This window comes from Panthera leo, chromosome D2, assembly GCF_018350215.1.
Source record: "Panthera leo isolate Ple1 chromosome D2, P.leo_Ple1_pat1.1, whole genome shotgun sequence".
Classification (NCBI taxonomy): domain Eukaryota; kingdom Metazoa; phylum Chordata; class Mammalia; order Carnivora; family Felidae; genus Panthera; species Panthera leo.
The window spans coordinates 70230033-70256717 of NC_056689.1; the positions used below are offsets into that span (position 1 = coordinate 70230033).

At 39.1% G+C, this 26685-nt stretch overlaps 1 protein-coding gene across 1 annotated transcript; it reads right to left on the minus strand.

Annotated features, from left to right (window-relative positions):
* Window positions 1–3575: 3575 nt before the first annotated feature.
* Window positions 3576–25974, minus strand: DCLRE1A (DNA cross-link repair 1A). Its single transcript, XM_042909289.1, has 9 exons — window positions 25449–25974; window positions 21527–23212; window positions 19877–20010; window positions 18028–18146; window positions 14818–14958; window positions 12869–13014; window positions 11926–12080; window positions 5472–5613; window positions 3576–4154 (listed from the first exon to the last, which is right to left on the minus strand). The coding sequence occupies exons 1-9, from the start codon at window positions 25912–25914 to the stop codon at window positions 3994–3996; spliced, it is 3150 nt and encodes a 1049-aa protein (XP_042765223.1). The 5' UTR covers window positions 25915–25974; the 3' UTR covers window positions 3576–3993.
* Window positions 25975–26685: the final 711 nt, after the last annotated feature.

Consider the following 26685-nt stretch of genomic DNA (forward strand, 5'->3'; position numbering starts at 1 on the left):
ATTTCAGCTCAGGGCATGATCTCACGGTTTGTGAGCTGGAGTCCTGTGCCAGGCTCTACACAGGCAGCGTGAAGCCTGCTTGGGATTCTCTCTCCCCGTCTCTGCCCCTCCTCTGCTTGTGTTTTCTCTCTCAAAAATAAACATTAAAAAAAAAAAAGTCTTCTTCTCCATGGACTCTTTCTTACGAGAATTAATTTTTCCCTTTTAAGTGCTCCCAGGCACTCTGGTGTCACATCACTTCTCAAGGCTTGACTTTTACGGTGCCTCAGGGGCATGTCTTTCTTTCCTAAGTCTATGATGTTTGAGACTATTTTATTCATGCGGAGTCCTCTAACAAACATCTTTGTAACCCCTCCACCCTATACAGAATAATCTCTCAATAGTGCTTGCTGTATTGTTCTTAATTTCCCCACAATACCCAGAATAGTGTGGAGTACAGACCGGTTAATCCACAAATAGTGTTGACTGACAGTTCTCAGAGGGAGGGTTCAAATGCTCAATGACTGATTTTAGTGACAAACCAAAGCGATACATCTTGACAAGAAAAGTTTCTTCTCTAAATTTTTCCCGCCCTGATTTGGACCTACTGGACGTTTTAATATACCAAAAACAATCAACTGAGCAGTCTCATATATTTTTCTCTGCAGTTGTTCTTCTGGAATGAAACCATTTTTACCTGAGGAAAACATGTGAGAGAATTTTGGAAGTCAGATAGATTTTTCACTGTATATCCAAGATTCATCAAAGCATTTCCTGTTTATTAGAAATGTCTCTGGACCAGACACTGAGAAAGGTACTAGATCATAGAATGAACCAGATAAGGCCTGCCCTGAGAGGGTTTACATACCCTGGGGGAGGAGTCTCAGAGGCATCTGGGTTTTGGTGCCTTAGAACCACGGGGACTAATTAGCTCTATACTGATGAATCTGGAAGTTCTTTAAAATGTATGCCCTTCAATTCAGATTATAATGTTTTTGTTTCAAAACACAGTTATAATAGCATTTTATTTAGAAAACCATTTTGGATTCACAAAAACTCAATAATTAGATCCTACGAGGCAGGGCCTGGGAATAGGATGAGACAAGAGGGTTTCCTAGCATAAAATGTCAGGAGGCTCTCCCTCCTTGGGCCATTCAACTGCACGGTCAGCAAGAGGCAGGGTCAGCACCTCTTCAACTCCCATACGCTAACCTCTTCTGCCTCACCCTAGTTCTGGCCCGGCCTTGAATGTTTAACGAAAATAATCATTTTGCATAATACTTGGTTTTGTACACTTGGCACACTTCATAACAAATGTTTTAGAAGTTATTTCTGGCTTACCAAAAATGGGACTGTGAAATCCTGGGGGGCGGGGAATGAGACCCAGGCAAGGAGACAGGTCTACTTCAAGGAGGAAGGGGTAGATGTTAAGGGAAAGAGGAAACATAATTAGCAGATTAAAATGACTGTCAAGTTAAAAGCTTCCAACTATTCAGCATAGAAGTCATTCTTAGACCTAAACCGTTCTATTACCGATAACCATTAACTTACGGTTTTGCTGATTTCACAGAACTTCTTTATAGGAATTTTCCTGAGATCAGATCGGTATCAGGTAAACTGAATGAATAGTAATAAAGCCACCAGAAAAGCTACAAGTCAATATTAATATTCTTTCCAGACAGATGATTTTGAGGATTAGTACTTGAAGATGATCTTCTTCTTAGTTTCTTAGTCTAGTTATCATCAATGGTTACTCAGGACCAAACAAGGAAATTCTGAATGTATTTGGTTTGTAGGAATATAACGGAGTCACTGAACAACCCATGAAATAAAATTTGTTATTCTGAAAACCAGTTTCATATTTAGGTACGTTAATACAGTGACGAAAGGCATTGACAAGAAGTAGAAAAGGTTTTTCTATTACACGGAAGTCACGAGAACGTGAAAAATCGGCCTGTCAAATGTCACTGCCTCTGGGAATTTAATGTTCAGTGTCAGGTAAGAGTGTAAACCAGTTTTTCTGGAAAGTTCCAAATACATAAATAGTAAAACATTTTTCTCTACATTGGCTTAATTCTACTTCTTCTCTACACATGTTTAAGATGTTCGAGAGCTGTCATCCATTTATTTTTGGTTGATGGTAGATTTCTTCTTCTTTCATTTCACTTTAAAATTGAAATTTTTTATCTACCGAAGTGTTAGGTATTGGAACGAAGAATTTCATATATAGCTCTCAGCAGAGCCCAGAGAAGCCTGGCTGTGATTGTGACTTATATTTAAAACTCTTTGGGATGGGCCCTAAACGAGGTTCTGCATATTCCGCGGCAGGAGCAGCAAAACAAAATCATTCCAAGTTGTTGCAAATAGTGCTGTTTGTGTAGAAAGATGTTTTTTGCATTGGATAATAAAAAGGCTGAGGCTGCCCTTAAATAACATGCCTGGATTTTCAAGGTAAAGCCTTCAAAATCATGAAAAGTCTTTTTACCAAGGGAAAAAAAAAATCACAATTCTAAGGAAAAAACCTCATTACTCAAATAATAAATTAAAATGACCATAAGCAACGTGACCATTATCTCCCTATAATAAAAAGGCCTGTATTTGTGGGCTAGACTAAGTTTTTCTAACTCTTAATAACTAATGAAAAGTTTCAAACATCAAGCCCCAACAAGCTAAAATATTTTAAATGTGTAATTGAAGTCAACTAAGAACGTTAAACTGGATTTATTACCACTGTGCCCCTAAAAGCTTTTCCTCCCTTAAATGTGATCTGTATAATCCTTACCTCCAAAGCAATGTAAAACCCAAGCTTGTGAAAATAAAGTTCGTGGAGAACACTATCCTTCTGGTGACTGAAATCATTACTGGAAATAATTTTCCATGAAAACCTTTATTAAGAAATCCCCCGGGGCGCCTGGGTGGCTCAGTTGGTTAAGCATCCCGACTTCAGCTCAGGTCATGATCTCATGGTTCGTGGGTTTGAGCCTCGCGTCGGGCTCTGTGCTGACAGCTGGGAGCCTGGAGCCTGCTTCAGTTTCTGTGTCCCTCTCTCTCTCTACCCCTCCCCCACATGTGTTCTGTCTCTTTCTCTCAAAAATAAATAAACGTTAAAAAAAAATTTTAACTCTCCCAAATAATTTCACTGCTAGAGGTAATGCAAGAATACACATACACACACATGCATATGTTCATTATACTTGCCGTTTTCTTATTTTTAACACATTTTTAACCCAAAAACATTTTTAACATGAATTGGTCTGCCCCAAATTTTCATATTGGATCAGCTACTTTGTCTGTGTTGGACAGATCAGGATTCATAAATAAATTATATAATGTCATTTAAAAAAAAAAAACCAAAACGCTGCAATCTGAATTTCTAGTAATCTAATGTCTTTAGTAAATAGTTCGGATGAACATCTATTCATGCATTCTTTTCGCCATCCTTTATTGGGTGACTACCTAGGCTCCTTGAATCATCTTCTTTAGTCAAATGGTGAATTACTTTCATTGAAATTTTACAAAATTGTATGAATATCACAGTTACAAATCCTAAAAACCAAAAGACACCATGGCAAATTTAAGATTAATTTTTTATTTAAGTATACATACCACATAAAAGTTATCTCATAAAAATATGCTCCATATTAAATAATTTTAAAAATACAACATGACAGGTATATAATGCTTTCGATCTCATTTATCCATTCCCATCATGAATCCCTTGGTCCCTCAGGCTGCCTTTGTTGCCTCTCCTGAGGCTGGATGCAGCAGGATGCACCTGCTTCGGTGGGAGGAGCAAGAATCAAGGGTACTTGGGAGACCAGTCTCCATCATTACTGAGGATGCAGAGACACTAGGCACCATGAACGTGCTATTCAAATGTAAATGACGAAACAATTTACCTGAGCAGCCTTCAAGACACTTTTCATATAAAGTGTGTTGCATATCACTTAAGATTTAACTAGTAATGAGCTCTACGGAAGTTACCTAACTAGTTCTGAGTCCTTTCGGGTAACATCAATATCCAGCTTCCAATTTCCACTCTTTAAAATATTTCTCCATTGTGCTCCTAGACTTCAAAGTGCCAACATTCACGGTAGGTATGATTTTCTGGGGCTTCAGCCACTGAACAAAACGTTTCATTTCTAGGTAGCTGCTGTGTTCACTATAAGGGATTCCTGCAACACAAAAGAAAAGGTATCGCCTATGAAAAATCAAATTACTAAAACAAAACCCCACACAAGCTCCAAATAAAATAAAAAGGTAAAGCAATCCACGGTATTTTTGTCAAAAACTCCTTGGTGCTTTATTACTGATAAAAAAAAAATTGTTAACAACTTTTATGGAGAATAAAGATTAAAATGATACAGGAACTTTGAACATTAAAAAATTCTATTGCGTTTCTATGTAGACTTTTTTTTCTTTTTTTTTAAAGTGGGAAGGGGAAGAAAGGGTCAGTTTTTTTAACGTTTATTTATTTATTTTTGAGAGAGACAGAGAATGCGAGCAGGGGAGGAACCGAGAGAGGGAGACATAGAATCTGAAGCAGGCTCTAAGCTCTGAGCTGTCGGCACAGAGCCCCACATGGGGCTCGAACTCACAAACCGTGAGATCGTCACCTGAACTGAAATCAGATGCTTAACCGACTGAGCCACCCAGGTGCCCCTCTATGTAGACTCTTAATATGTATCTCTCTAGATTCTTATTTTTAATTAGGTTTTTTTTTTTTAAATAATTCTTCTCCTTAAACACTTCATTCAGCTACGTGTTTCAGGAAAATCCTGGAAAAAAATGAATAAAATTTGAAGAGTATCAAGCAAGAAGTCTCTTGGTCTCCAGAGCAAGTAAGCAGATTCCAGCCACCCAAGCTTTTCACACATAAAAAATAAGCAACAAAATAAAAATAAAATCTTAAAAATCCTTTTATCTTTACTGAAGATGAAGAACCACAGAGAAAGGGAGGGAGAAAGGGTCCTGCGGTGAGTTAACTAGGGTCTTTCGGGGCTGAAATTAAGTCACTAGGCTAGTGACACAGCAAAAATGTTTCCATCACCCACTATTCCAATAAGCGATTTCTGAGGACAACGGTAACGCCCCTCCAAGAAATGAGAGAAATGAGTCAAATCTGTACCTCTTGCCGTCATGGCATCTAATCCAGTCTTCCTGCTGACAGCCTGACGATGGCACCTGAATGTCCAGGATACAACTGACCGCCCACCCCTCCTCCCAAGCAGTTCTACGGTTTCGTCCACACAGCACTGATCAGGCAAACGGAACGATGTGTGTTAGCCAATGCCCATTTAGTTACTCCTGCCACGCTCCTTTCTTTCAGTTTACGACGCACTAAAGATACAGCTGTAGAGAACGCAGAGGAATTCGAAACTGGAATGTTAAAGATTCCTTGGTGTCTGTTTTTCTCGGATCTTATTTTCACAGCTCTTTTTAAAAATGTAATAACAGACGTTAAAAGTGAAAAAAAAATGTAATAACTATACCGTATATTGAAATGTTTCCTTTGGTCTGGGGAATAATGTCTGCTATACCAGTTAACTTGTTAGAATGTGTCCATCCTGTAGGTCGAAAAGCCAAAATCTGATCATATTTTCCACCGCACTTCTTCAAATGACTCTGTAAAGCCTGTTAAATAAAAATAGGGTACTTATTTAATAGTCCGTGAAGGTGGGTTATGCGGAAGAAAACAGAACGATCACGCTGGCATAATCTCAGCGAGTTGGCACCTGGTGAACATTCATTTGCAATAACCTAGAGCCATACTTCCAAAAAAAAAAAAAAATCAAAATCACTGAAAAAAAAAAACAAAAAAAACCTTTTCCCCTTATCTAAAGTTAAACAAGCTTAAGTACAGTCTGAAAATAAGATGAGGCAAATTTAAACATAAGAATCATGTATTTAAAGATGACATATCAGCTACCAAAAAAAAGAATGGAAAAAAACAAAAAACAAACTCCAAGTCCTACTACTATGAGGATACTGAATACACGGCTAGGATGTTAGGGATAATAATAGTAGGTAAGAGTATCCCTGTTAGAGATACTTATACTGACACGGGTGAATAGAGAGCCAAACATATCCACGTGCATATGTCCAACGGAGGACCGATGGACGGATAGAAGGCGGAAGCAATGCTGTCAATGTCTTCAGACTCAACACGCACACTTCAAAGACACGCGCTGGCACTCTTCTTGGGGGCTCACTCCTTTTCACTCTTCAAACACGAACTAGAATACTTTCAACACTTTTCATGCGGCTACCATTGGAAGTACTGGGCTTGCCTAAGAAATCTTGAGCAGAATGTTCCAAACTAAAGTCATCATAAGTGCTGACATTTGATGAAATGTGACAATCAGTGACCCAGGTTCAATCTTTGAAAGATAAGAAAAATCCAAATAAAAAGAGTCACGGGACAAGAGATACCAAAAGGCTAATACTTTTGGTCGTAAGACAAAACCCACGGTGTCAAGGGCTTAGTGTAAATTTATAATAAAATTCTAGTTTTATGTAAAATAATAAAAAAATCTAAACTGCACATGGTGTCATCTTGGATTTCTGAAGCTCTTTTCTTTCTTAAGCATACATGCTCTGGGGCGCCTGGGTGGCGCAGTCGGTTAAGCGTCCGACTTCAGCCAGGTCACGATCTCGCGGTCCGTGAGTTCGAGCCCCGCGTCAGGCTCTGGGCTGATGGCTCGGAGCCTGGAGCCTGTTTCCGATTCTGTGTCTCCCTCTCTCTCTGCCCCTCCCCCGTTCATGCTCTGTCTCTCTCTGTCCCAAAAATAAATAAAAAACGTTGAAAAAAAAAAAATTAAGCACACATGCTCTGAACTATTTAAGTATTATAAAAGATGCTGGTAGAAAGTTCTGAAGAAAGCAAAGACAAATCCATTCATCCATCTACTTAGTCCCTCATCTAATAAACATCTGCTCCAGTATTAGGCCATGTCATGGGGTCAGAGTGCTGGGTAAGAGACACAGCCTTCACGTTCTGGAAACTTATAGCCCGGCAGGGAGATGGTCAATAAAACCCACTGTGTGGATCTTTTTTAGAAATGGAAACCATAGGCCCCGTCTTAACTTTTTCTACTTCTGATCATGTATTACACCATCAATAACTGGAAGCCTTACAGATTGATCTTTTCACAAAGGATTCATTTTAATTTTTTTTTAAAGAAACAGTTGTCTTTTCTTTTTTTAAAATTTATTATTTTGAGAGAAAGAGAGAGAAAACATGGACGGGGAAGGGCAGAGACAGGGACACAGAATCCAAGGCAGGTTCTGCAAGCACAGAGCCCGATGCGGGGTTCGAACCCATGAGATCATGACTTAAGCCGAAACCAAGAGTTAGATGCTCAACTGAACCACCCAGGTGCCCCTTTAAATTTTTTGTTAATGTTTATTTACTTGAGAGAGAGAGAGAGAGAGAGAGAGAGACTAAGCACGAGTAAGGAAAGGGCAGAGAGAGAGGGAGACACAGAACCCAAAGCAGGCTCCAGGCTCTGATCTGTCAGCACAGAGCCCGACACGGGGCTCGAACCCACAAACCGTGAGATCATGACCTGAGCCAAAGTCAAACGCTTAACTGACTGAGCCACCCAGGCGCCCCCACAAAGGACTCCTTTTTTAGAAGAAATTCCTAGCAATGAAATTGTTGAGTAAAAAGATTTACCCCACTTTCCACTACTATCCAAGTGGATAAGAGTGCTAATTTCTCTGTATCATGGCATAGGAATATTACTTTCTTAAAAAGTATGCCAATTTGGTAGAAGACAAACATATCCTTGTTTTGTTTTGTTTTTTACTTTTATGTTTGATCACTAGGTAGAGGCTAAACATTTGACTGTGTTTATCAGACGTTTATATTTCACTGCTGAATTAATAACAATCTTTTGACTTCTCACTTGTATCAATGATTTCTCATTAAATCCCTACCATTAAACAGTCATATTTCTTACCAATTACTGCCTCTCCACAAAAAGTTCAGGTTATGGACAGATAGCTAAGTTTTCATTATAATCCCTGCCTCTGCAAACTTTTGGGGTTTTTGTCTTGCTTAGTCTCGATCTAGGTAAGCGTAGTACTATTTGCTTAAGTACTAACTCTCTTCCCCCTGTGCTCACAAAGAAAAGGAAATAACACAAAACAAAGGCAAAAAACAAAACAAAAATCATAAAGTGAGAGTCCAGCTCTCAATGTAAGTTATGAAACACATCCATTCCTGTCTGCTCTGCAAAAATACTCAGTAGAATTAAGTGAGAATTTCCGCTTTTCACGAAACAAACTGAAGTTACCACAAAAACACATCATCAACCTGCGCCACAAACAAAAACCGAGGATACTATCGGCCAAGCCAAACATACAGGAAAGACTGCCAACAGCCACTAGTCATTCATTAACCGCAACTGAAGAACTACTACCATTTTAGTAATTTTATCAACAATGATCTGGGGCGCCTGGGTGGCTCAGTTGGTTAAGGATCTGACTCTTGACTTCGGCTCAGGTCACGGTCTCGGGATTTGTGTGTTCGAGCCCCGTGTCGGGCTCCAGGCTGACGGTGTGGAGTCGACTTGAGATTCTCTCTCTCCCTCTTCCCTACTCATGCTCTCTCACTCTCGAAATAAAAATAAATAAACTTAAAAAAAAAAAAAAAAAAGGAATGATCTAGTCACTATAAGTCTCTGATCCGTGACTTGTGTCTGTTTATTGGTAACTAGTTTGTGATAAAACTGCTTTCACTGTATGCAACCGGGATTGGTTTTCAGTGTGTAATCACCCATAACGTTACTGTTGTAATATTTGATCACAGTCAATCGGGTAACTAGACGTGGTAATTAACTGTGTACCACATATATGGACTTGGGATACTGGCTAGATAGCATGAATGGTTTTATAGGGTTTCTAGGGCTTTCAAGCCTGCCTAACAGACCCTGAAAATTGTATATTTACCTTTTCACAATCATTAGCTCTGATGCAACAGAACTATTTTTGGCTGGCAAAAAAGTTGGCTTTACTCCCTCTTTCTGTCCCTCCCCGGCTCATACTGACTCTGTCTCTCAAAAATGAATAAGAGTTAAAACAATTTTTTTAAAAATTAAAAAAAACCTGGCTTGAGGTACAAACTAAAATACAGCCCCATGGTAACCATCAGCTTCCACTCCACCTGTGTTTTGCACATAAGTAATTTCCAAAAATGTCATCAATAACTTTCATGGAGGAAGGGGAAGGGCTACTGAAGGCAATACCAACAATAGATAACAAATACAGAAAAATACAATGATTTAAGATATTCTTTTTTTTTTCTTGTCTTCAAGACAGACAACTGCTAGCATTTATTTTCCCCAAAGTGTACAGTTCAGTGGTTGTTAGCATATTCATAAAGCTGCATGACCATCATCACTATCTAATTCTAGAACATTCTCATCACCCCAAAGAGAGACACTACCCATCAGCAGTCACTCCTCATTCCCTCTCTTTCAAGCCCTGGCAACCACTAATCTAGTTACTGTGTCTAAGGTTTACCTCCTGAGAACATTTCCCATAAATGGAATCGCATAATATGTAGCCTTTTGTACCTGACTTCTTTCACGTGGCATCATGTTGTCAAGGCTCATTCACACTGTAGCGTGTACTATTAATTCATTCCTTTTTATAGCTGGATAACATTCCTACTTTATGGATATGGTACATTTTGTCTATCCATTCATCATTTGATGGATATTTGAGTTGTTTCCACTTCTTTGCTATTATGAATAACGTGGCTGTGAACATTTGTGTCGAAGTTTTTATGTGGACCTATGTCTCCAATTCTCTTGGGCCTACGCCTAAGATGAGCTGGTCATATAGTCACTCCATGTTTAACATTTTAAGAACTATCTAACTGTTTACCAAGGCAGCTGCACCATTAATCATCTCACGAGCAATAAATAGGGTTCCAGTGTCTCCATATTCTCACTAACAAATGACACTGTCTGTCTCTTTATTATCACTATCCCAGTGAGTGTAAAATGACAGCTCGCTGTGGTTTTTGATTTATGGTTTCCTGATGACTAACAATGTTGATCCTCTTTTTTCATGTTTTTTAGGCCATTTGTATACCTTCTCATTCATTTGGCCATTTATACCTTCTCATTCCCTCCTCAGCCCTCTACCACTTGGCCTCCTCCAATATCGCTTCAAACAGTTCTTGTCACCCAACATGTTCTAACTGCCAAACTGCCGTTCTTTGCTTACATGACCTCCGTGCAGCACAAGGTACCTTTAAAAACATGGGGCGCCTGGGTGGCTCAGTCGGTAAAGCGGCCGACTTCGGCTCAGGTCATGATCTCGCGGTCCGTGAGTTCGAGCCCCGCGTCGGGCTCTGTGCTGACAGCTCAGAGCCTGGAGCCTGCTTCGGATTCTGTGTCTCCCTCTCTCTCTGACCCTCCCCCATTCATGCTCTGTCTCTCTCTGTCTCAAAAATAAATAAACATTAAAAAAAAAAATTAAAAAAAAAATAAAAACTCTTTCATGAAAAGTTCTACTCCCTCATTTCTACAAAACTCTGACTCTTCCACCCCTATTATCCTCCTAAATGGGTCATTTGTTCAAAGGGAACAAACTAAGTTAGTAGGAAATAAAACTTTAAGATAAAAATCATAAAAACATGCCATACTGTCCTCAAGATATCAATGTCCGTTTCATGAATAATCAACATCTCATTAACCTCCACACAAATCAGATGACTCCCAAATTTAAAGTACTTTTCCAGGGGCGCCTGGGTGGCTCAGTCGGTTAAGCGTCCGACTTCAGCTCAGGTCACGATCTCACGGTCCACGAGTTCGAGCCCCGCGTCGGGCTCTGGGCTGATGGCTCAGAGCCTGGAGCTTGCTTCCGATTCTGTGTCTCCCTCTCTCTCTGCCCCTCCCCCGTTCATGCTGTGTCTCTCTCTGTCTCAAAAATAAATAAACGTTAAAAAAATTAAAAAAAAAAAAAAATAAAGTACTTTTCCAAAGATGGCTTTAGAGGGACAAAACTCTGACTTGATTATCCCTGAAATTTTTTATGAATTATATACTCAGGAAAATAGACCACAAAAATTTTGCCTTTCTCTCATGAACAAAGGAATAGTTACACCTGTTACAATTTCCTTATTCCAGGGGCTAGAACTAAAATAACTTATTTTCTTTTTTTTTTAAGCTATTTCAAAAAGCTCCATAAATGTTATTTCATGAACATCTTAACAAAAGTGAAAATACATTTTGTGTGTGTGTGTACATTATGTTTTGACCTATTTTTAATACACAGCTCTGAAGTATTCCATTGCTAGGTGTCCAAATGTTAGTAAATGGAATGAATCTTAGTATAGGAGTAAAGCGGACAAGTAAGGGCCCCAAATCAGAGTGAGGTCATATCTTGTGTCTCTTAACCTCTGCCTCAGAACTAACACTAGAACATCCTTTTTGAATGCACTCCCACTGTTGCACTTAATCCTCACAGCCCGTAAATTTCCAACATATATCAGTATTATAGGGGCTTACAATTAATACAGAATAGACCTTAACACAAGTAAGAACTCTTAGAACTCTCCATTCATTGCTCTACTCACTGGAAAGGAATGGAAGACAATCTTCAAAACATAAGGTGTGAATGATCAGACAGTTGCATGCTTTCCTACTTTTGTTTCTTTTATGATAGTTCTCTAGTTCCCAGGACATGTGAATTACTCTATACAGCTGTTCACAAGCACACGTGCGCGCGCGCACACACACACACACACACACACACACAAAATAAAATAAAAGCACTGTAAATTCCACTTAAAAGATCTTCTAGGGCAAAGTTTACTATGACTCCACTCTAATTCCTCCAAGTTAAACTCAAGTAAAATGGGATTCCACTTTATAATCATTGCACTACCTTTTCTAGTTCATGCTAAAAAGACATCTCATGAATACTTACCTTAAAGTTAATTTGCATCATTGGGAGAAGGTGAACCAGTGAATTGCACATATCTGTAGTGATGAGGGAATTAAGTTCTGGGATGTTGAGGCACTGTAAGGTTTTATATTTTTCTTGGGACATGCCCACTTTTGAACCTAAAACGTCAGCGATGGCTATAGGCAAAGGAAAAGGTTGAAAATAGTAAAATCACAGCTTATAAAAAAAAATTAAGTTACAACTTAATCAAAATTTAAAATAAGAATCCCCCCCCCCAAAAAAAATTGAAAACGTTCACACTTTTAATATTTCAAAAACACTGAGTACTTTTGTTGGTTAACTATATGAAGTAAGAACTGTGAGAAATCCAAAGAACTTATTTTTAAGACCTAGTATTTAAAAATCACAAAAGATGTACAGACAGGGGTGGAGGAAAAGAAGGAACCAAAGTGGGAGGAGTTAAAACTCTGGCTTTATCACTTCATATCTTAATGTTTGCCATGATGCGACCATAATTAGGAAGAAATGCCAAGTATTTTGTAAAATAGTCTAATGCCATCTGGACAAGCTACAATTACATATCCAGAAACCATTTATGTACAAAAATTAAAACTGTTCTCTAAAGTAATTAATTGATGGTTATCCTCAAAGAAGGCAGAGACACAATTACGCATTAGTAAATTTTCCAAGTTCACTGAAATACTAACGTAGCAACGGACATTTGCTCTCCAAACACTGTACAGACGCATAGGCAACGGCACACACACTTACCAAGCATTTCCGTTAAGTTAAGCCTTTCAAAGTTTAAAGGAATCCAACTCTATCAATTTTTCTTCAAAGGTAATATTGCACCATTTCAGGAAAGAAGTACCAAGTGCAAGCATCCAGACTGAAAGGGCTTTATGCAAAAGAGAATCTGGTCTTTATAATATATTAATGTAAATTAGATACAGCCACCACCCACCTAGGAAGACTTTCTCTTTTCCAATAGAATAAGTGCCACAGACAACAAGAACACGTGGGTTTAGAGTTACTGCCTCAAAGGCAGTGTTGATGGCAAACTGGATAACCTCTTGCTGCGACGGGAAGGAGTATTCTGGGCTGCAGTATCTGTAATATGTTCAAAACGGTACTTATTAAATGAGCAACAAGAAAGCCATAGCATTAAGCTGGATGTTGTTCTAGAAAACAAACTTTAGCAAGCGTACGTACAGCAACAGTATGATTTAACACCACTCTGGTTATGGACTGCCTACGGTTAAAATATTTGTGACAGGCCAGGGGTAATTTATGATGGAATTCTGCATCTTCAATGTATCTTTTTCATATTTCTTTCATCACCGTCATATAAAGAAACTGCCTCTTTTTCTTAAAGGACTGTTCTAGCTGGCCAGCTATTTTTGCTGTGAATTACAAACCTCAGCAGCTTTTTTGTTTTAACCCCAATCACTATCAAAGAAAATACTAGTGGCAGGGATTACTTCTGAACTAAAGAATTCTGATTTCGTTTAAAAATTAAAATGATGTGGGGCGCCTGGGTGGCTCAGCCGGTTAAGCGTCCGACTTCAGCTCAGGTCATGATCTCGAGGTTTGGGAGTTCGAGCCCTGCGTCGGGCTCTGTGCTGACAGCTCAGAGCCTGGAGCTTGCTTCGGACTCTGTGTTTCTCCCTCTCTCCGCCCCTCCCATGCTCATGCTCTGTTTCTCTGTCTCTCAATAATAAATAAACATTAGAAAAAAAAAATTTTTAAATAAATAAAAAAGTGATGAAATCAAATTTGAATGTACTGAAGTGGCGTTAAATCAAACAGTGAATATTCACATGGTTATCTGCTCTTCTGAGGAGGTACAGAAATATGTACAATATTACAGGAATACTACAGATTCAGTTGGGGTCTACCTCAATACAATAACACCAAATATAAAATTAACCCTAAGACTACTAGCTACCTGTCTCCACTTGGGATGAAAATCATGAAAATGAAAACCAATCATTTTTTTTTTTACTTAAAAAATGTCACAGAGTAAAAATATCAAAGAAACATATTTTCCCCATTTTCAAAATTGTTTTTGCTGCTCAGCCATAATAATAGAGAAGACACTTAGGTCTTTCCTCTGATAAAAAACCCACAAAGAAATTCAGAATTCTATGTTGAGCAAAACTAAGTAACAAAAAAAAGGTGTTTTGGGTTTTTTTTTTACTTATTATTTTCTTAATTTACCTAGTATTTAAAGTACATATTAAAAAATGGAAAAATTAGCTATGGTGTTAGAAAACGGGATGTGGAAAGGCCATTTTTTTATTAAAATATGCCATCCAAACTCACTTCTTAAAACAGGTTGAAATAGTTGATATAATTAAATTCTAACAAAATGATGAGGTATTTTAACATATAATAAAAAATGGCTGGTGCCATTATGTTTATATAACATTTAGGAATTCAAAGTTGTCACTTAAAAATTACATTTGGAGAAACAAACTAAGAATTTTGAATATTCTGAAGCAGAATCGCATTTTGGCTTCTGTTTCTTCTCCACAATTACACTTAATAGTTACACAAGTACTTTGAAAAAATAACTTAAAAGGGTGTTTCCTAAAGTTTGCCTCCCCTCCCCCTCCCCCCCCCGTTTTTCCTTCCTTGTTTCAGTAACAGGATTCTCACAGAAACCGTATTTTCAAAAGGAAATTACAAAAAAGAAAAAACTGAGTCGTAGCTGGTTAGGACTATGTCCTCTCAAATTTGTTCTTAAGCAAGTACGTAGTTTTTCAAACAGCATTTCTCTAATAGTCTTAAGATGGTAATTGGTAATCAGCCATCATTTTGATTACCTAAACACCTGTGCACATTATTCATGATCTACGGGGCAAGTATGGTCAGCGGGAAAAGGAAGCCTACAAACAAAGCCTCTCTTACGTCGTATCTAAGTAAAGCGTGTGGACTTTCTGGCCTGCGAGAAGAGAACGTTCCATGGTGGGGTGTGCTCGGAAGTCTCCGGTGTGTAACAGGACTTTACCGTTAGGAAGATAGAACAGGATCATGACAGCACCTGGACAGCTGAACACAAAGGAATATTCTTAACACGCGCAAGGAAGCCAAAGGAACTTATTCAGTTTCAGTAGGTGAAGACACAGCACTGCATACAGAGGAAATGGAGCATTTTTACTTTAGAAAGTTTATTTACATCATAAAAAAAAAAAATCCAGGCGCAGGAAAGGATTGTTCAAACTCCACACTTCCCCACCTAAAACGTGTCTTTAGGACTAGTCCTTGGCTGGCCCTTGAGAGAGGAGTTCTGAGCCCTTGGAATCTTCTGCCCTGTAAGAGTGCTTTGTGCGCCTGACGCCTGGGGCCACATGTTACTAGCTTGACCTGAGAGTTTATGCTAATGGTGTTATCTATGGTGAATATCTGGTTTTGCTCTCTGGGCCTGGAGTCTGAGTAGCTGAGGCAAGTCACGTGGGTGCTGCATGTGCACACGACTGACGTCCCTGCTGGACTCAAGGCTCCATGAGCTTCCCAGCTTGGCCAGGCTTTGCATGTGTGGTGACACATGGCTGCTGGGAGAACTAAGTGCATCCGTGCCACTCATTAGAAGGGTACCTGGAAACCCGGGCCTGGTTTCTCCTGGACTTTGCCCCCATTTGCCTTTTCCCTTTGCTGATTTTAATCTGAATCCTTTTGCTGTCACCATGAGTACGACAACTTTTCTGAGTCCCCTGGGTCTTCCTAGGGAACCACTGGGCCTCACGGTAGACTTGGGGACGCTCTACCATATTGGGGCTTGGAAATTACTGCCAAAACACAGGAAACTTTAATTTTGCATTTTAGGAAAAAATATGACATAATTACTTTGGTAATTAAAAATTACCCCTTAGCTTCCTGCCCCCAAACTTCAGATGAATGACTGAAGTGGGAAAGAAATAATACCAACATTACCAATAAAAATGATACCAAGACTGGGGAAGAAATAATACCAATAATACCAATATACACAACATCTTTCAGAAAATAGAGGAGGAGGGAATATTTCATGAGGCCAGCATTACCCTAATATCAAAACCAGACAAAAGCATTATTAAAGAAACCAAAAAACTACAGACCAACATCCATTATGAAAACCAGATACAGAAGTCTTTAACAAAATATCTGGCATATCAAATCCAGCAATATATATTTTTAAAAGGATAATCCATGAAGATTAAGTGGGGTTTATCCCAGCAATGCAAGGCTGGTTTAACATTCAGAAAACCCATCATGATTATTTACCCTGTTAACATCATAAAGGAGAAAAGTTATATGATATTCTCAGTAGGTGAAGGAACATGTGACAAAATTCAATATCCATTCATGATTACAAACTCTGTAGACCAGGAAGAGAGGGCATCTTCCTCAACCTAATAAAAGGCATTTATGAAAAACCCATTGCCAACATCAAGCTTAAGGAGAAAGGCTGAAAGCTTTCTTCTTAGGGTCAGGACCAAGGCAGTATCTCTGCTCTCACCACTGAGAGGTTGAGCCAGGACCAAAAACAAGAGGGGAAAAAAAAGCACTCTGAATGGAAAGAAGTAAAACAAAATTGTCTATACTTACAGATGACATGATCATACACGTAGAAGATTTCTAAGAAATCTATAAAAAACCTACTACAACTAATGTGCAAGTTTAGCAAGGTCTCAGGATATAAGGTCAATAAACAAAAATCAGTTGTCCATCAAGAGGTGAATAAAGATATTGTAGTGTGCCCATACAACTGATACTACTCAGCAGTAACAAGGAACAAACCATTGATATACACATCAGCTTGGATGAATCTCAAAAACATGGACAGAAGCTGGATGCAAAAGAGTAGACACTATGTGATTTCATTTAGCTGAATCCCTAGGATTCAGGAAATGAACCACAAACCTAATCCATGGTGATAGGAAACAGATCAATGGTTCCCTGGGCCAGAGTCAGCGCGGGATTGACTGGGAAGGAGCATCAGGAAACCTTTTGGGGTGGGGAAAATTTCCGATATAATTTTTACTGTGGTGGGAATTACATGGGTGTGCATTTTTGTCAAAATTCAGCAAATACTTAAAATGGGTCTATTTTATTTATGTAAATTATGCCTAATAAAGTTGGCTTAAAAAATATCAGAACTTAAGTTGTCATAATTGGTGATTAAAAAAAGAAACAGAAGTTAGCAGACAGAAAGTTAAAGGCAACCTGAAGACAGAGCATGGGTCTGGATTTCTGGAGACCTAGTCTTAATTTTAATTCTCTACACATCTGTGATCTCTAAGGTACACAAGGCTAAAATTGTATGAAAAGTAGGAAGAAGTGCAGTTGAGAATTACACTTTGGCAATATGATACTGACAGTGCTTTACATTTAAAAAGAAAAAAAAAAAGAGGGAAAAAGGGAAACCATTTTCAAGAAAAAAAAATTCCAAGTCTTTAGTATTAAAAGCTTGAAGAATTTCTTAAAAGGAAACAAAAATCCTCTGGTAATCTGAATGGAGTACAATCTGTTAACTTATATAAATGATATTAAAGAAAATGGCAAAAACTAAAAAAAATAAAGAAAATGGCAGGGGCGCCTCGGTGGCTCAGTCGGTTAGGTGTCTGACTTTGGCTCAGGTCGTGATCTCGCGGTTTGTGAGTTCGAGCCCCGCATCGGGCTTGCTACTGATAGCTCAGAGCCTGGAGCCTGCTTCCGATTCTGCGTTTCCCTCTCTCTGCCCCTCCCATGCTCATGCTGTCTCTGTGTCTCTCAATAACAAACAAAATTATTTTTTTTTAATTTAACAAGAAAAAAGAAAATGGCAAAAGGTTATGTCTTCAAAACAGCAACATGTTAAAATGTGTTTTTTTTTTAAATAAGAGGGATGTCGTATGTTAAACATAGTAATTTAAACTGCATCAAAATGGGTTAGATAATATTTAAAGGATCCCATTATATTTAATCTCTGATTCTGTAATCGGGCACGTTATTTTTTTTTTTTCAAAAGGAGAAACACATTTTACTCAAATTTTTAAAAATAGGAATAATGGTTTCAATAAGAAAGTTCTTAAATAGATATACTTATTTTTGTTAATATTTTAAAAAATAGGCTAGCCTTAATATAACTTTAATACTTACTGGTTGGCATCGAGCAAAATGACTTTTACACCATTTACTATACATTCAGTGTCCATTGGTAGTGGATGGACATATTGCTTTTGCATGTGAAGTTTGCTCTTCAACAAATTGCCGGTTATCTGCAAAACAGAACGCACTTGTTGCTGACACAGCGAAACACTGAGTCTCCTACTTCAGATCTAGTTTAGAGCCAAGCATCTTAGTCTACCTGTTCTCCCACTGATATTCATGGAAATCCTCTCGAATACCAGAAAAAAAAACTTCCTAAAATGACTGTCGCAATTCTGCTTAAACACTGTCGCTGGCTCTCCCTATCTATGCAAAGTCCCCCATCTCCAGATGACAACCAAAACCCCGCATGAGCCGGCCCCTGCTCATTTCTGCGGGTTTATCTTCTGTTATTCCCTACCTCATGGTTAGCCATTCTGAATTATCCGAAGTGCCTGGGACGGGTCGACTTCTAAGGTGTGTGTGCGCTTATACAAACTCTACTCTCTACCTAGAATGTCCTCTTCTCTCTCTTCCACCTGGTTCTGGAATCGGACAGACCTGTGTTCAAATTCTGGCTCTGCCATTATTAGCTCTCTGACTTGGGGCACGTTATTTAACCCCTTTCCCAGCCTCAGTTGCCTCATTAATAAAAAGAGGTTAGGGGTACACGGGTGGCTCAGTTGGTTGAGTGTCCGACTTTGGCTCAGGACATGACCTCACAGTTCCTAAGTTTGAACTCCATGTCGGGCTCACTGCTGTCAGCACAGAGCCTGCTTCAGATCCTCTGTCCCTCTCTCTCTCTGCCCCACCCCCACTCACGTTCTCTCTCTCTCTCTCTAATAAATTTTAAAAAAAACTTAAAAAAAAAAAGAGGTGAATTCAAGAATGCTTGAGGATTAAATCAAATTCTAGCCAAATCCCTTAGTAGTAGGCATTAAAATAGTCACCACTTCTCTTTTTTTTTTTTAGAGAGAAAGAGAATACACAAGCAGTAGAAGGAGAGAGAATCTTAAACAGTCTCCATGCCCTGCGTGAAGCCTGACACCGGGCTCGATCTCACAACCCTGAGATCATGATTTGAACTGAAATCAGGAGTCCGATGCTTAGCCGACTGAGCCACCCAGGCACCCTTAAAATAGTCACCTTTTAATAATTAATTCAAGGTATCTCTTTCACCAGGAAACTTTCTCTGACCTTGGCCTAGGACAGTGTAAAGCACTTTCTCCTACTTGCTGGCATTCTGCTCAGTTTTCTAGCACAATACCAACCCCATCACCACGTACTTGGAAAAGTATCACCTGAAGGCCGTGAGTGCCTTGAAGTTAGGTATTTTGCCTTGAATGTCTTTTAAGGTACTCAATAGATGTTTACTGGATGAAACTTAGGTGTTTTAGTGCACCATGAAGTACATGAAGTAGTTTACTGTTTCCATATAATAAAGCATTAAAAAAAAATCCTAGGGGCGCCTGGGTGGCTCAGGCGGTTGAGTGTCCGACTTCAGCTCGGGTCATGATCTCACAGTCTGTGAGTTCGAGCCCCGCGTCGGGCTCCGTGCTGACAGCTCAGAGCCTGGAGCCTGTTTCGGATTCTGTGTCTCCCTCTCTCTCTCTGCCCCTCCCCGACTCATGCTCTGTCTCTGTCTCAGAAATAAACAAACGTAAAAAAAAATTTTTTTTAAATCTTATTGTAACTGTTGACAATAGCTCATTTAATTTTAGAATCTTAACGTGGAATCTATTTTCTCATAGCTTTTCTAGTAGGATGACAGATCTTACAACGTTAGTTACTCTTTTTCAACCACACTGCTTAGAAATTCGCTGCATTCCATACATTTAGAGTTTAGAATACTGAAACTTACCTCACTACAATAAACTGGAAATGTGAAGTTTTTAGACAATCCAGCGTAATGATCAGAATGAAAATGTGTGAGAAAATAGGCTGTGCAACCTTCCACCAGTCCGTACTGGAAGGCATCAACTGTAAAGCCAGTCCCTGTCACGGAAAGAGCACACAGCTGCTTGAGTGATAGCTAACAGGGTGGAAGATGCTCAGTTCGAACGTAAACAGATCCTACCGTCTACGCATCTCGATTCCAACTGAGCTTTATACCCTAAAACCTTATTCCACATAAATTCAGCAAAATCGGATACTAGAAATGAAAAGAAGTCTTGTGAGTGTCTAGTAAATATCCCACTATTGGCTTTGCTTTTTCAATGAATAACTGTACCAAAAGAAATTAAAATGCTAAGCAATTATTTCTTTGTTTTCCTGACTTAAATCCTTCACTTCTACAAAACAGCAAAAGGAAAATGCTGTATTTCTTCTTATTTTATTCTATTTTGGCAGTGCACACCGGGGGCAGACATGGTTGAAGGCCCAAGTAATCTTACAAATTACAGCGGCTGAGGGTCTCCAAAGGGTCACAGTACAATAACAGATGAACAGCATATGCAGTATTCGAATTTCACGGTGCGGGATGGGAGGAAGTAAGAAAATAAATTCTGGGGTGCCTGCTGGCTCCGTCAGCAGAGCATGCAACTCTTGATCTCGAGGTTGTGAGTTCAAGCCCCACAATGGGTGTAGAGATTACTTAAAATCTTTTTTAAAAAATGCCCAAAAAACGCTACCTAGAGGAGTTGTAAGAAAACAAAATGGTTGAGGTGTTCTGAAAAATGTTCATGAAAGAAGTAGCCAAGGGTGTGGATTGTGATGAGACAGTAAACAGGCGTACGTCACAATCCCACTGAGGCTTATCCACACACAGCATACCAGTCTCTGGCTCACTTAAAATACAGAAAACTCATCACAGGAATCATTAACAACAAAACTGGAGCTCTGATGTACATAAATGCTATTCCCTACATAAACGTTTTGGATTCTAGATCGGGAATATCAAAGCACTTTAAAACGTCTTTCTGAAACCGGGTATATTTTGGCAGCTTTATATTCTCTTCAGAAGAAGCATTACTGGCTTCTTCAATAATAAAATTCATTTTACTATGCATTTTTGTAATTCACTTATGAAGGCACTGGGAATTATAAAATATGAAAAGGCTGAGAAACTAAGTTATGGTGTGCATTAAAACTATTCGACATTTATTATGACTTATGCAATTTGTTAGTTTTCCTTCTTTGAAGCTATTTAGCACTCAGTATTTCTCTTAAGGGCATAGGGACTGTTTTTATTATAACTACTTACAGAGAGCCTTTCCTCCTTCCCTATTAAGCTGACCTTTACTCAACTGTGTCAAATCTGTAATATCTACCTACTAGTATAGGATCTTGTACACAGAACATATTTAATAAAAGTTTGCTGCATTGAATAGGGCAAAAACATTCAAATAGGCCAAAAAAAAAAAAATCTGTTACAGGTCAATGAATTATAAAAAACAAAGGAAATACATATAAAAATTGTTTTATACAAACACAGACACATAACATGGGGAATGAACATGAAATTTTAAGTTGATTCTTTGTAGGTATATTAAACATTGGCATTTCAACTTACCAGGTATTTTCTTATAGAATGGGCATGTCTTTTTTCTTAATTGTCCTGCATTAGATGACTCTGGGATTTTTGTGTTCCCTCTCTGCAGCCTGCCACAAGCTGATTTTACGAAGACTTTGTCTTTCCTTAAATTGAGGGTTTCGGATTCTGTCCTATCGATAAGGCGATGTGACCTCTTCTGATGTGCTCCCGCCTGTAGTGAATCTGACTTTCTCAGTCGCTTTCTTTGATGCTGTGACCTCTCACTGGAAAATTCCACAGAGGGCTGAGTCTCACTTAAATTCTTTGCATCAAATTCTAAATCACTTAATGATGTTTCTGCTTTCCTCTTGCGCTGCCGGGACCTCTTTTCCTTAGGACTTACAGCTGGATTGAAGTTCAGCCCTTCTACTGCACTTCCCTCCAGCAATTTCTCTTCTTTTCTTTTGGGTGGCAGACCAAAATAAACACCTATATCCGTTTGTTTCATTACCTTGGAAGAAGACTGTGTCGCAGGACAGCTTGGACCAGATGGCGGTATTTTCAGAGACTCGGCCGCAGCAGACGCGCTAGATTTCTCTGTATTTGGAATTGTAACTTTACTGCCTTGTATACCACCTAATGCCTTTCCGCAGACACATGTGGAGTTAGTACTGTTCCTAGCACTGAAGTTCCTATTTGATGCTTTCCTAATTTTACTTTGGGCTGGCTGGAAAGAAAGAGCCCCTTCTCCCTGGCTTCCAAAAGCTTTTGGCATTTCACGATTAAGTGATGGAAGGGAAATCTGATTGCCAACAGCTGATTCTTCAAGTACCTGTTTCTGTTTATTTGCCCGACATCCTGCCTTGCCGGGTTTTGCTGTAACAGCTTGATAACTAGAAGGAAGCCCCTCTGCGAATGCCGACGGAAGCGGCACGAAATCATCACCGGTATGCGCCCCATCATCACATGAAGTAATGCTCTTATTCTGGAAAAGAGGCTGAGACGAACCGGTTAGCGTGTTGTGTTTATACAATACGTCGTCGTGTTGATCCTGAGTTACGAAGCCGTGCACGTGGGGGCCGCGCTCCTGCTGGTCCCTCAGGGAGGAGCCATGGAGTTGGTGAAACAAAGAAGAGCTGGTGTCCTCTTCTTCCAGGCTGCCGTCTTTAGAGCTTTCTGTAAACAGCAGTTCCTGCTGTGAATCACCTAGCTTTTCATCTATCTCGTCAGTCTCTTCATCACTTTGAAGTGGAGAGTAAGAGATTTCGTAGCTGCTAAAGTCATTTTCTGGCAGTGGAGAGAGTGCGCGTTCTGAGTTGTTTTGGCTGTCTAATTCTTCAGCAAGAGGCAAACCAACTCCTACTGGTTTGTCATTATTAACACATCCTGCAAGTCGTGGGGTGGATTGGGATGTTTGGAGATTTGTCAAAGAAGATATCTTGGTGTTGGTTTGAGCAGGAGACTGAGATTTCTTTAGACACGGTGTCACCGATGAGGGCGTAGGTGAAACGGTTTTTAAGTTTTCCGTCTGTTTCTGATGCAGGGACCATCTTCCCTCAAGGCTACAGAGGAAGCTTGAATTAGTCTCACCGAAACGACCCCCTGGCCCATGTGGTGAGCTGCCGAGAGGCTGGTTGCTGGCTCTGCTCTGAGCCAGCAGGAGGTGAGTGTATCTCTTGAAATGAGAAGGAATTGTTGAGGTACACACAAGACCATCAGGACACTCTGAAAATTTTAACAAAGAAAAAAAGTAAGAGAGGATCAAAACACAGAGTCAACACGTCAGTGAAAAGTCATCAGTCCGACTTTGAAGCCTTAGGACCATGGCTCTCTTTATACAATCAAAAGACCCAGCATAAAATAACAATAATCCAGTATGGTTTTGCAAGGTGCTCGTTATGAGTTTTAAATCAAATACTTCTTAAAGTTTCTCTGCAGAGAATCTGTTTCCAAAAAAATTTTTAAGACTAATACCTTCCCCCCTTCCCCAAGTAACTCTCATAAATACGAGCTCCTTCAAAATGCAGTTCATGCTTCCATGAGGTATTTACAGGTGCTCACTAGTCCAGATTTGCTCAGGCAATAAAGAGTGAAAAAGACTAGTGTGTCTGTCAGAGAACTAAAGTTCTACCCCAATTTTTATCTTATCAAGCAGTATGGATTTGTGACGATTAAAGTACCCAATTAGGGTCCTTTTTTTTTTTTTTTAATATTCACACTGCATAGGATAACAGTATTAGTCTAATTAGTAATAGCTGTTCATACACTGAATATTTTAGAGTCTAAGATTTGAAATTCAATTTGATAAACTGGTTAATAATAAGGCTTTAATAATAATCTGCAAACTACTCCCCATCACACTATTATAATTGAGAACCATTCCGTAAACCATCTTGGCAAATCCCCTTGTACGTTAATTTCCAGGTTTATAAAAAAATAAAAATAAAAAAAATGACCCCTCTTCCTCTCCAAAAAGATGTTACATTAAACTAGAAGACCTCACTGCTTAATTTAAAACCACCTCATCAAAGTATTTGTTATGGAACCAAATTCAATTCAAGAAGAGTCTGTCTGAGATTCTATTCCTAAGGTTAGGCAATGAAAAACCTAAAGAAAAACCTTTCAGGTGGTTTCATCCTAAGACATTTCACCCTGAGGTGCTCCCCCCGGGAGTCCAACTTCCATTTCTGATTTTCGAGCCACTTAAGAGCAAAAATACTAGCATTTGATGAGGCTTTCATTTTATAAAAAAAGCTAACGCCAATTTTTTTAAAGTTCTTTTGCATCTTCGTGCAGTACTTTAAAATAACTAGAGGTTAATAATAAAAATGTCTTCTGAATCATACATAATATATAAGCCATACTGAGTATTTTTATTTTGCTGAATTTTAATTCTTTGAGATTTAGAAATCTATATATGGTATATATGATATCTCTGAAATACACAAATCATAACAACCCATTCTTCATATACTCCAAGTAGGACTTCCTACGTTAAACATGACATTATAGATCTTAAAAGATAATAAAAGCATAGCATTACTTCATTTATCATTTGGCACATTTTAAATTAGAATCTTAAAAACCCAAGATTCCTTCCCAGTTCTTCTTTCTGTACAATACCATGACAAATCCAACACAATCACATTTAGAAGACTTGACTATAGGGGCACCTGGGTGGCTCAGTCGGATGAGCATCCCGACTCTTGATTTCGGCTCAGGTCACGCTCTCATGGCTCGTGAGTTCAAGCCCATGTGGGCTCTGCACTGACAGCCTGCTTGGGATTCTGTCCCTCTCCCTTTCTCTCTGCCTCTCCTCTGCTTGTGTGTGCGCTCTCTCAAAATAAATATATTGAAAGAAAAAAAAAAAAAGACTTGACTATATGCATGATTCTTTAAATTTGTTTCACAAAAGAGAACAAAATGGGCAGTTTAACATTCAAGAGTGCTGCTCTATAGGTGTGCCTGGGCATGCGACTCTGATCTTGGGGTCGTGAATTCAAGCCCCACCGTGGGGCATAGAGATTACTTAAAATAAGTAAAACTCTAAAAAGAATGCTCATCTATAAGATGTCAGTACCACCTACCTTTTGGGGTCATTGTGAGAGTCAAATAAGTAAACAGAATTAAAGCACCGAGCACAGTATGTGCTCAATTAACACTTACAAAAAAAAAAAAATGGAGATGTTTAGGAACCTTCATCAAATAATAAAATGCATTTCGACTGTTTTCAAGTTTGCAACATTCTCTACAATCATACCATTGACCATTATCCTTTTACCCTTCTTAAGAAGGGTTTCTTTGTTTGCCTCTAGGGTTAAGTCATTTATACTTTGATACTTTAGTGCCTCCCCTCCCTTTCAGTTTCCTGCTTGCCTTGCTTGTTCCACTGGACTGATTCCTCTGCCTAATGCAGATCTTTTAGGCTATTTAAAAACTACTACCTTTTTTGCAGTCTTACCTGTTTCAGAGACCGGTGGTGAATCCAAACACTCGAAAACATGCCATCGAGGTGTCTGACCTAGCAATGAGGAAAAAGGCATCTGGCAGTTTGGACAGTATCCATCATAAACTGGACGTATCTTTGGAGATACGTGTTTGTTTTTGCGAGTCCTACAGTGCTTTCCTGGAGTGGCCTCCTGATCTTGGGACTGCTGAAAACCATCCTCACAACTAGAATTCTGACTAGAAGCTACAGAAGTCTGACTCTCTGTTTCTCCAAGGCAAATTTCGGGGTCCTTTGTCTTTTCTTTAGCTTCTACCGTTCTTTTTTTATTTCTGTTTCGTTTTGACTGGTATTTTCCATCTGTTGCTTTTTCAACAGATTTTGGAGTATTCTCAGAGCAATTATTTGTATGTACCGGCTTTGGTTTTCTTTTAGATTTGTATTCCCAGATGTCTTCTTCCAAAAAAGCATCCTCTAACATGGCAAAATGATTTTTAAGAAAATTGAGAATCTATTTGTTACAAAATTTTTAAATGGAAAGATTTTGCTGCCAAAAAAAAAAAAAAAAAAAAAACCAAAAAACCCAAAAAACCCAAACCCACTAACTCGATGGGAATCTAAAGCTTTGGTAATGGATGTATTGGCAAACGACAAACCTTATACCTGAGAACACATGCTCTTCCATTTATACCACAATAAAATTAGGAGAACCTACCACAGGGGTAGCGTTTGAGAAGTTTACCATTGTGGCTGCTATTTCATTCAAGTGACTTGGCGTTTCCAAGGATAAGAATCAGCAATACTTTGAAAATTAAACACTAATGGGAAGTATACGTTCAACAGCTTAATCTCAGGGTGAGCTTTGTAAAATTGTTATAAAGCTCCTGTCTGTTCCCTTTCCACTGGACAATTGTCCAAATAATTCACAAATGGAACACAGTCCCTGGGCAACAGGCTTAGCAGGTTTTCCAAACATTAAATGGCTACCTCGGCTTGTGAGTACCACCCTAATCACATCATAATCAAAGAGGTGTGTGATTCAGGGGGTAAAAATTGCCCTTATCTGTGACTCTTGGATATTCTGCCACATCAGCTTCCTGGGTCAGTCCAGTATCTTCCTCCAGCAGCAACGGACACACACTGCACAGTGAACAAACAAAATTCAAATATGTGAAATTGTGCTTGCACTGAGGCCACCCACACTCCTAACTCCAGACCGCAGAAGTGGTCTGCCCTAGGGGTGGCCAGCTTT

What these genes read in the sequence shown, in the direction of transcription:
- DCLRE1A (XM_042909289.1), bottom strand. Translation starts at nt 25,914, where the DNA reads ATGTTAGAGGATGCTTTTTTGGAAGAAGACATCTGGGAATACAAATCT. An exon ending in ACCACCGGTCTCTGAAACAG is followed by an intron (nt 23,213 to 25,448) that starts GTAAGACTGCAA and finishes TAAAATTTTCAG; the next exon opens with AGTGTCCTGATGGTCTTGTG. An exon ending in AAAAGAGAAAGTCTTCCTAG is followed by an intron (nt 12,081 to 12,868) that starts GTGGGTGGTGGC and finishes CTTTGCCTATAG; the next exon opens with CCATCGCTGACGTTTTAGGT.